General features: G+C 35.8%; 1 protein-coding gene across 1 annotated transcript; it reads left to right on the forward strand.

Moving 5' to 3' along the window:
* Positions 1-219: 219 nt before the first annotated feature.
* On the forward strand, positions 220-10,699 carry LOC129283672 (FAST kinase domain-containing protein 5, mitochondrial-like). Its single transcript, XM_054919376.2, has 6 exons — positions 220-1,951; positions 2,794-2,897; positions 3,340-3,505; positions 4,039-4,390; positions 4,932-5,046; positions 7,702-10,699. The coding sequence occupies exons 1-6, from the start codon at positions 337-339 to the stop codon at positions 7,804-7,806; spliced, it is 2,457 nt and encodes an 818-aa protein (XP_054775351.2). The 5' UTR covers positions 220-336; the 3' UTR covers positions 7,807-10,699.
* Positions 10,700-11,928: the final 1,229 nt, after the last annotated feature.

Raw genomic sequence — 11,928 nt, forward strand, 5'->3', positions numbered from 1 at the left:
ATCTATCACTGCCCATATGGCTTTCCCTTTAATATGACTGTCAAGTTCTGAATATATGCAGTATAAAAAAATTATCCACCGATGAAATCTATGTGCACTCTCTGACAAAAGGCCAATACTGTTTATTTAGGGGTCATGTCGATACTGGCAGCTACAAAAATATAATTGTTTTGTTTTTTCTCAACTCTTAATTGAATTTCATTCTTTTATTCCATTTTACAGATCCGCACATCAGATGAATGGTCTACTGATTCTTTGTGTGAAGCCAGTTCCAGTTCACCTCAGCGCTATCCTATCACATTTGAAGAAAAATACAAACAAATATAGCTACTAAAAATGGCACGTCAGATATGCTTGCATTGGTTAGGAAAACAGAAGAATATATGGAGATTACTATGGATTGTGGAACCAAACTCATCTCACATGACATCCTCTTTTAGTCCAAGTTTTAACCTTCACAATTTTGGTAGGAAATCACTTACTCATCACAAGCACATTCTTGCAGGACTATCCCACAGCAGTGTTAGACATTATGTTCAATTGCCTGCCCAGCAAGGCTTATTCCATGTGAAAATGCCCGACCTAGATGAAGGCAAAAGTTCCTCAGAATCTGTTGCGGGAAACACCTATATTGGTAAACCAAATGTAAGAGAGAGTGAAGTGCAATATCTATATAACAAGGAAATGATTAGTGCCAGCCAGTATATGCGAAGAGAGAGGGAAAAGTTGATGTCTGAACCAAGGTCCCGTATGGAGTCGTTTCATTCCAAGTACACCCCGCGATTGTTCTACCTCGAGAGGGAGCAGTATACGTCAACAGCAGTGTGCCTGCCAAGGGAAGATCTTGCATCAGTTGATATGTCTCACAAGGAATTCCTTGACAAAATCATGGTGGATAAACATGCTCGCTTTCCTATTTCTGATATCATGGATTGTATCAAGTCACTTGGTTTGAATTCTGATGAATGGCTGATAGATTTGAATAATGATGTAAGATTTCTTAGACTTTGCATCATTATCAAAGCTGTTTGTAACTCCATGACGACAGATGAGCTAGCAGAAGTTTTAACTCTTCTTGCTCGTGCACAGATAAGGACAAGAAACTATGTTCTTCCAACCCTGTATGAGGAGTGTTGCAACAGGGTAGGAAGCATGGATCTCAGGACACGGCTCCTTGTCTTGGACTCTTGGAGAATGATTGGGTATCCTGTGCCACGTTTTTGTGAGGAAGCTTTTGCTGCTTGCAGGGTCGATGTGCCAAAGATGAGTACTGCAGAACTACTTCAACTTATTTACCTGATCGGGGAGAATCGTGGAGCACCCGATGGACTTGAAGAAAGTCTTGTCAAACAATTACCAGACCACTTGACTTCTCTATCTCTCACAGAACTTGGTACAGTTTGTACAGGTCTTTTCAAGTCCCATTCTTCTCCTCAAACATCAGACCTGATGCTAGAGATCTCCGACCATGTTTGCAGCAGTGATATCCAGAGTGTACATAGTTTTTTCATAGTGGGTATCCTCAAGCACTTCAGGAGGCAATACGCAGGCTACCAACATTTCTTCCAGTATGTGGCAAATGCTGTAGCTCCTTTCCTGCACCTTTATCCACTCATGTCCTGTATGCAAATCTTACTGACCTATGCAACCATGCACATCTACCATCCTCAACTCTGTGACAACTTGGCAAATGAGATCACGCAACGGGCCGATGAATGGCGGTCGAAGGATGCAACCAAAATCCTTTGGTCCTTTGGAACTCTGCAGTATCTACCAGACAAGCCATACTTCTTGCCAACAGTCTTGGAGCAGCTGGTTGACCTACAGGGCGAGATGGAGGAATACCCTCTAAACCTGGTCTCCAGTCTCTTGTCCTTGGCATATCTTCAGCGTTATCCTTGGGAACTTATCAACAGATTGTTCAGCAAAGACTTCTTGCAGACAGTCACTGGTAATATCCTGTATTCCATTCATGTAGTGGTGCAATCTATTTCAATATTTGGACATTGTCGTAATTCCATCAAAGAGTCTAGTTATAGTTAGAAATATTGATGAAGTTGTTTGACAAGATAGAATGGTAACATATTGGCATTGATAAATTTTCTATATGAATTATCATTTCATGTTTTACCGATGATCATTTATTCATCACTTGAAATGAGTTCATTTTATAATAGATTTCCACAGTTATCTTTTATTGCAAGAGAAATGAACATTATCTCTGCCCATAATTCCAATCAATTTTATTCAAATGACTTGTGATAATTCTTTCCACCAGTGAAGAGGAAAAAGCCATTTAGATTCATGCCAGGCTTTTAGAAATCAGGGGGTCAAGAATGTACTGACATTTGTCTCTATATTTATTACAGGGTAAGATATTGGTAAAATATATGAGTTTATTTCCACTTGGTCTAATGCCAATTCGTCCAATTACCAACTCGTCTACTATTTGGTCTACCATCAGTTCGTCCACTATCCACATGGTCTAATTACCATTTCGTCCACTCACCATTTCGTCCAATAGCCATTTAGTCCATATACCATTTGGTCTAATTTGACCAAGTGTTAATTGGGCAAAATGAATGAAAAGAAAATGAGAATTAGACCAAGTGGTCATGAGCCAAAATAGTTATAGACGAACTGGTGATTAAACGTAGTGATTATTAGACCAAATAGTTATTGGACCAATTTGCTGTTAGACTAAATGAAGGTAGACCATGTGATGAGTAGACGAGTTGGCAATAGACGAATCGGCAGTTTACCAAATAGATGTTTCTATTCTCCTCCCTTCAGCATTTATGGACAAAACAGGTATTGACTTGAGGAGGGACATGCTTCTTCTAGACAGAGCTTTGGAGATCGAATGTCCACAGTACAACGGGAACAGGCTTGATGAGGTAAGAATTGTGGAGACTTGGCAAGGTTACCTTTTGATCATCTATCTTTTTTTTTGCTGAAAAACAAACAGTCCATTGTCTTTTTCTACTCCAGCATTGCTGATAATATTGATACATGTTTGATTTGTTGAAATAGTGAAATATTTAATTGGGAAATAATTACTGGTACTCTATGTTTAATCGAATGGAATCCATGATAAAATTTTTGAAAATATGAAATCCCTTCATGTAAACTTGGCTATTAATAAAATGGTATTAATTGGGCTCTATTTGTATTTGGATTTATATACAGTCAATTTTGGCAAAATTTTAAAGGATCCAGCAAATATACACTACATTGTATTTGAAGACAATGACAAGAATCGAAATGCCTGTATAAATGTGATTGCCATATATTTTGTATGAGAATATAATTCATTGATATTTCTTCCTCTGGTAACAGTCTATCATGTTAAGATCTGAGATTCACTCTAGCATAGCACCGACCGTCGGTCAGCAGATGGCTAATAGACCTGATGTACGCTTCATCGCTGGACTGGTCAGAGCTGCTGTGGGCAGGAAGGAAAACTATAAGATCCATTCTATTCTACCTCATTTCAACACCTTGGGTAATTATTTTAGATAATTTGTATCTTTTATGTTAAAATATAAAAATGTTGTTCAGGATGGTGTGTAAATCAACCTTCCATGGGTCAAATGATAGCCTAATGGGGCATTGCAAGAAACTAATGTTCAATTGCAAATCAAGTAAATGTTTAAAAATCATGCATCATTGGGTGTTGCAAGAAAGTTGAGTTGCAGATGAATGCAAAGCAAGTAAAATTTGTATTTAATTGAAGGACTTAGGCTTTATTTTGGAACCTTCAATTGATTTGGGATGTAAGTTTCTTGCACCACCTCATCAAATGATTAGTGTGGTTTTTTTTTACTGCACTGAACAATAATGTTTTTGATGTATGAGGTTTAGATGCCCCAGCAGATATATTATTTTTATTTATGTTAACAAAACAAAGCAGTCAATTTAATAATTACTGACCACCATAATAGGAAAGTTTGTGGTTCTGACCATGTGGACATACAAGATTCTACTACCATTTTGTTTAATGCTTCTTTGGCTCTTTTGCTACTTATGGTCATACAGATATTGAGGTTCGTCTCAATGAGCACAACCAGCCGATCCCCTTTGAACCCAGTGATCCGATTTCCGGTGCCTTCATCCAGGGTGCCGATGATGATTCCAATAGCATGTTCAATGACAGGAAGCAATCTTCAAACCAGAAGTGCAAGAATGCTGTTACGCTCTCATCCAATCTGATTGCTAACATGACGAAAGGGGGCGATGCCCCCGAGGATCCCAGTGCGACCAGAGCTGAGACCCCGCCAGAATTGAAGGATGTTCAAGATGGTCCTAGAAGGGTTAAAGATAAGAGGAGGAATGTGAAGCGGATTCTGCAGAAACCTGTTCTAGCCCCCAGTCAATCAAAAGAAAAATGGTAAAGTCAATTATTGTTAGAAGCTAAGATTTTTTTTCTTCAGATTTCTCTACAAACACTTCAGTCCTTTTACAAAAGCGAAATGATAGGTGGGTAATTCTTGAAAGTATGTATGTCAGACTATGATCTTCCAAGTTCTAAAGTTGTAAATCTCTTAGATTTTCAGCTTGAACAGATTATGACAAGTAAAGTTAAAAATAAGAAAAATGTTTGTCAGGCGTACAAAAAGGTTGATCATTTCATGGAGTTGCTTGGGTGCATATTGATAATTTATATGAACATGGAATGAATTTAGATTGCTTATCCCATGAATTTTTACACTCATGGTATTACCAGCATTTCCACAGTACATAGAACAACCTTACAATGATACTTGCACGAAGTTGTGTCACCATCACCACAGTGCACTGTGTCCCCCAATTGATATTAAGAACCAAGGATTTCGCGAAAACTTGTCAATTTGGCAATTTCGGGGTACTTACAAACAGCATAAAATGATGCACTGCTTTATATGATGTGTATTCTCCTTGCATCTTTGCAGGCTTGCCATTGTTGTCTGGGCCAGGAACCATAGTCATTATGGAGGACACAAGCTCCTCGGTCAACATGCTATGAAGAGAAGACAGCTAGAACTGCTCGGTTACCAAGTTCTTGATGTGAGTTTCTCCCCTGTCTCTTCAGTTCGTATAATCACCTTCAGACTTTTCAGCCATAAGTGAGAAATGATTGTGCTCTTAAAGTGGTTTCTAACATTACATGTGAATCAATGAAGGACTGCAAAGTGCCAAAATGCAATCCCAATGTTTTTTCTTAGTTCCTATGCAAATTACAAAATAAATCAGGAGCTGGGAAGCCATGGAGTATGAAGGTGATAATATGAACAGCTACCTTAAACCAGTCAGTCCGCAAGCCCCTGTGTTAATGAGCAAATGAGCAAGATTTATCCAAGTCCTCTCGTGGCTGAATTCATGTCCCTGCAAAATCTCGTGAATTGTGAGACTTTCTTTCTCAAAGAATTTAACCACTTTCTCCTTGAGTAATATTGATTATTTTTGTACCATGGGCAAGAATAAATGTTACCCTTTTATATTGGTCATTTCTTTTGAATGAAATATTTTGTTAAGTAAGTGAATTTTTTACCTGAAAAGATGCATCAAACAGAATTTTCTTCCTCTGTTTTCACTTGCAAATTGTGCAACATTTTGTGTTTTAGGCACCAACATTATTTATATCATCAAAAAGCTCAAACTCTATACTTTCTTACAATGTCACTCTTGATATGTGGCATCTTTTAGATGGGTCAGCAGCCAGTTATTTCCATCAAGATGCAAGACGAGATTTCTGAAATTTCTGAGTAACATAAAATCCAGAGTTCTGATTGGCTGAATACTGTTTTCAAAACAAACAGGCGCGGGTAATTTGAAGAGATTACCACATGGTGAGTGTGACCTTGCAGAGGCCCAGTGTGGGGAACATTGGAATTTGCGTGGGTGTGTGGTCTGTATGACCAATCAGAGCGCAGTATTCTTGTTTTTGAGCTGCAAAATGTACTTGGCCTATAAAAAGCTGGCTGCTGACCCATCTAAAATACATCTTCTTATACAAATTATATCATATTAAAGCTTAGATCTTCAGCTTTATCATGATTTAAAAATCATTTGTGCCCAAACAGAAATTAAGTGTGAAAACAACAACTTTTGTTGCATGAAAAAAAATATTTTGTTTCATGTTTTAGATCAAACGTTTTTCCTATATTACAACATTCTTTTAAAAATCCAAACACATGACCTAAAAGAATGATTCTTCTTCTTTACAAAGATACCAAAAACATGAAATTTGGTCAATATTTAGAGCAGCAATGGCCGAATAAAAAGAGGTGTTTTGGTTCGCACCAAGCTCATTAACTATGCAAAAACCCTCTTGTCATGAATATCACTTGGATAAAAGAAGCTACTTTTTCAGGGCTTGCGGACTGACTGTAAACCAACAATAAGTTTCAAGGTTGTATGGTAATAATGTGGTCTTCGAAAAATGAAAATTAGAAAATTAGCTTATCTGAAAGAGCAGTTCATCTTCTACATGCTTAGCGCAAATTAAGTTGTAAAGTTGAATAAAATACAAGGTACAAGAATTTCTTTAACACCATATGTTTCCAGACTGCTTTGAAATTCATTGAGACTGCACAATATGCACATCTCATGCTTGAGTGAACCCTGAACTTCAAACCTTGGTATTAGCCTTCCGTTTTGAAGCTCTCACTGAATATTTCTTCTGCATTCAATCAAGTACTTGTGTGGGTGATCAGTTTTGACAAATTATATATCGTTTTAAAGCATAGGATGTCCTTTTTCAAGTTTGTTCAAAATCTAAGAATTCATCTGGGGCGACTTGTTGTTGGTTTTTTGGGTGGCAGGTCACAGATGATATTGCGATTATGGTGTTGCTTTATGCTCAGGCTAAAGGGCCTTCATTCTATGAAGTTGTCTAGTGATAGTTCACATTGAATTCTTTTTAGGTTATTCATGAACAATGCTAATGAAAACAGACGATTGCTCAGTAGACGTCCTACCACTGAAAACAGCTGATCTGGGTCCCGTCTTACAAAGAGTTGTGATTGATCCGATCAATCGCAACTATGGGAAGCCAGCAAAGTCAACATATAAAATGCAAATTTGTTAAAAAGATTTTTATAGTTATGAATGTATATCCATAAATTCTTGATTTCTTGACAATTTGGTGTGTTCTGCTTTGTTTAAAAAGGACATTGTGCAAATTTCCTGTAGAAAAAATTATGACACTGATGGATTTCCATAGAGTTACGATTGATTGGATCAATCGTAACTCTTTGTAAGATGGGGCCCTTCTCTTTGTTATTTATAGTCCCTTTCCGTGAGCAGGGCAAGAGTAAAAATCAAGCACTGACCATTTTGGTGATTCCAAATAGTACAGCATTTGGAACATTAATTTTAAATGCATTGTAATCGAAATTTCCAAATCAAAAAGAAAATATAATCGTTTGACCTACACTCAGCTTTTCTCTTAATTTTTTTATTATTAATTATTATTAAGTATTAAGAATATAACAACATAATCAACACAAAATTACAAATAAATAAAGAGAATTATGACCATACATATAAATGAACCTAATTATAGTGCATAATGAGTATAGACAGAGAATGTTTAAAAATTACACCTCCATTTAAGAAAATGAACAGAAAGTTTACCCTTCTTTTTAGCAATGTTGTTTTTGAAAATTGCATAGATAAGTAAAATATATATCTTTAAATATATGACCTTTGACCCAACAGGTTCCATTCCAGGAGTGGTCTCAGATGATGAAGAACAGGGATCAACAGGAGAATATCAAACACATCAAGAGGAAAATATTCAACAATTCACACTCATCTATATGAACGATTCTAGAAATTCAAAGCTAAGAAGTTTTTTTTTTTAAAGTGAATTCATATAATTTCTTAAAGTGTTGGTAAAGGATGCTGGGATCTTACCTGTGCATTTTAAGAAAAGATTGAAACATTATTTATATGAAGCTTGAAGCTCCAAAAAAGAGAAAAGAAATTAATCATCATGAACCTTTAGAAGATGTTAATTATGGAAGTGGTATGAGGGGTCAACATGACATACATGGGAGAGATGCTTGCATCATGTTAAGATTATGTGATGTCACAAATTAAAACTTAAATCCATTGATGGATTTTCACCAAACATCAGAGTGGTGTTAGTATTGATAGCATGATGCAGAATCAGCCGATCTTGAAAACTGAATGGGCTTGTAAAAATTACATCATTATTGAGATTATTGGCTTTTCTTGAGTCACCAGCTCCATTCTGTCTTGAAATCTCAAATTATTAAGTATTTTCACTTAAAAATATTTCTCTAATTAAAGCTTGCCGCTTTCTCCACACCATTTTTTATTTTCATGCTAAATTTCAGTTTTTAAACTTTGCATGCCTGCCAGCTACTCCTCTTTACAAGCAATTACTCCTTTGTTGGAAATTTTTAATATACATTATATCATATAGGGAAAGAAAACTCCCTTTTTTGTCCAGATATTATGTACAGTCATCTATGGGAAATATGCTCTGACTCCTATTTTTTAAATGAATCTCTCCTATTTTGTATGTTTACAGGTTGGTAGGCCTGACTTTATATTGAATCCCGGGCCTCTTTTATACCTTTAGGGACCATTTTAGATATGTCAGGGGGAAAATCATTATAATAATAATAACGGCATATTTACCCAGGGTAGCCATTTCAGTTCCGAAAACTGTTCTCCCAGCGTGCCCTGCTATTATTATTACCCGGTTATTAAAGCTAGGCTACCAATTCAGGTGCACACAGCTTTTTGAGGAATTATTTCCTGCCGGTACCCATTTACCTCACCTGGGTTGAGTGCAGCACAGTGTGGATAAATTTCTTGCTGAAGGAAAACACGCCACGGCTAGGATTCGAACCCACGACCCCGTTTGAAAGGCGAGAGTCAGAACCACTAGACCAAGACGCGCCCACGGTTTGTAACCCTATGAATATTTTCTCCTGATTGGTATGGGCTCATTGCCTGGCACACCATGTATGGCGCTTTCTGACGAGTTCTGTAATCACAATCAAGTTTGATAAGAAAAGACTGCAGAATTTTATTTTTAGGATGTTTGAGATTTAAAATGGCACTTATTATAGTCAAGTTTAGTACAATATATTTTGACCTAACTATCTTTGCCATTTCCCTGGGGTAGAGGGCTCAGTGTATGTAGCAAATTATTTCCTCATTTTGCTCCCAATGTATCAGATAGTGGTGCATTGCTATGGTAACGACATATGGCAATATACCAGAAGATCTTGCGGATTGAAGGCCTTGAGCACTGAGGAAAAACTGAAAGAGTAGTTGGCTCCACAAAGTTTTTCTGATATATTACCTTAATATGAGGTTACAATTGCAATTCCATACATGATGAAAAATATGTCTTGTAATTCTTTTCTCGAAGACCATGTCAGACCTGCCAACCAGTACGTTTAAGCCGTATTTAGTACGCTTTTGCAACCAAAATACGGCAGTACGTTTTTTCTTTAAAAAATACGTTTTTTGTATTTAAAAAAATCGTAATTCATTGAGAAAAATCATCTCTATTTCATAAAACGTACACAAATATGGTTATTAGATCAATGTAATTTCAGGTATCTTGTTTTTTTTTCCAATCATTTTGTAAAAATACACAAGTTTCAATGGTTTTTTTTTTCATCTGCAAGAGCAGTGCGCATTTTAGCTTGCATGCAGCTTGAGCGCCGTGATGGGCGAGTGCGCCAAGCATTTTATTATGAAATACACTTTTTTTGGGGAAAATACAGTTTTTTGTATCACAGAATACAGTTTTTCATTCCCAGAGGTTGGCAGGTCTGCCATGTGTAATCAAAGTCTCATGAGTATTGGGGAAGCATCTTAATATACAAGATTTACAATGGACTGCCCGAGTGCACTTATTCTGTAGAGTGATCAAATACACATTTTGATAAAGAATCAATAGATGAAATCAAAGGAGAGGATAACATTTTTGTTGCACATTTGTAGAATTAGAATGTTAGAAGGATGGTATAATGTTATTTTGTATTATTGGACAGTCTTTAAATTATTGTCTTCTATTGGACTGAAATACTTATCTTCAAGTTATTTTCTTTTAGATGCACTATTGGAACATAGTTCTGTTGATATCTTCTGTAAAACATGCTTCTTGATTTAATTAAGTGCAGTTTTCACAGATTCAGGAATGTTTAGAGAAGGATATGAATATCCCTTAACACTGTACACCCAGAAAATATGCCTAAGTTAGTGAGTTTAAAAGCATATTATATCCTGAAATATTTGTTGAAAGGATGGGGCTCAGTTGACCAAAATCCCAAACTTTTTGAAATTAATTACAATTAATTTCCGACATTTCTGAACCCCCATTCACCTTCAACAAACTTTTAGAGCATGAAATGCGAGTGTTGTCCTTGCCATTTTTGACATTCGGATCCTTTGCAAATTCTTTCATGTGCATCTCGGAAAGGTACGAATACAGCATCATATTGTGTTTTTCCTTAATAAGGATATGTGAGTAATTGGTACTTTGACTGCTTTATGAAGCATTTTTTTATTATTAGTCAAATTCTTTGTTCTTGTTATAATATATGCCTGATGAGTTTATATTATTTCAATGAAATGAATTGTCATTAATACCTTGGACAATGTATGTCAAATAATCATGCTGCATGATATACTGGTATTTTGTTGAATAAAATGATACCAACCATCATATCAAGTCTAATTGTGAATTTATTGGTATTAACTGAAGATTAAATATTAACAACTACCATATGAATATCCCTTTCTCAAAAGAAACTTATCACACTATATTTGCAGTTAGGCACCCCCCCAATAGAGAATTGTTTGTTTTTGATTGCCTCATATCCCATGACTCAACTTTCGGGGGGGGGGGTTAAATATCACGTTACGTCATATTTATCCCCCCAAATCTCAAATAGGTATTCATTATTTCATGTTCTCATAAAGAAGTAATTTTTATCAAATCAATACGCCTTCAAAAAAAGGCACTCCGTATTTGCTCCCATTCGCAATATTTAGCTCACTCTGATCCAATTTTTCGGAAACTCAAAACGTTGAAAATAAACAATATCCATACTTTACAATCTGCCATTTTTATGTAAAAATTCTCAACCGATGCTATACCTAAATCCTTTCAAAACATTTTTACTTACAATAGGGACATTCATTCATATCCTACACGTCACTCATCAGACTTTCATTTGACAAACCCGAAAATAATTTTAGCACATGAAACAATTAGACACCATGGCCCAGATATATGGAACGACATACCCAATCATATTAAACTCACTGCATCTGTCTTTTCTTTTAAAGCTTCATTGAAAAATACCTTTTATCCAGATATTCATAAATCTCTCACAACTTGCACACACTTCATTTTTCAATTTCTACTTTTTTTCCAGTTCTTTGTTGATTCGTGACATTAAATTTTTTTTCTTACAGACACAATTAATTTCTTAGGTTTCGCTGTAGCCCTTCCCTTTTTTGGCTGCTATGCTTCAAGCATATATTTGCTTATATAGTTTGCCTCTGCATTTTACTCATTATATAAATATTTTTTCTATATTGTATTTATGTCTTTCTCCAGTCACTATATATAAGATTGTCACTTGGTTATGTACTTTATGCTATATTATGATTATGTCTCACGCATTGTAAATTTGTTTTGTATTTTATTCCAATAAATGCAGAAAATCCTGCAAATCCTGCAAAAAAATACAGATGTAATGAAAGCATCTGCGAAGTGATTGCTCAAATGCCCTATTGGTTATCATTACAAAGGATATTATAAAACAGACCATGAAATATGTATTTATTTTTATTTAAATGGATGATAAAAGGAGAGAAAGCAATCATATTTGTGCAGAAACTTTAAAGACATCTGTGACTGAGCTACTCATTTGAGAAATAATTACC

The sequence above is a fragment of the Lytechinus pictus genome, chromosome 5 (assembly GCF_037042905.1).
Source record: "Lytechinus pictus isolate F3 Inbred chromosome 5, Lp3.0, whole genome shotgun sequence".
Taxonomy (NCBI): domain Eukaryota; kingdom Metazoa; phylum Echinodermata; class Echinoidea; order Temnopleuroida; family Toxopneustidae; genus Lytechinus; species Lytechinus pictus.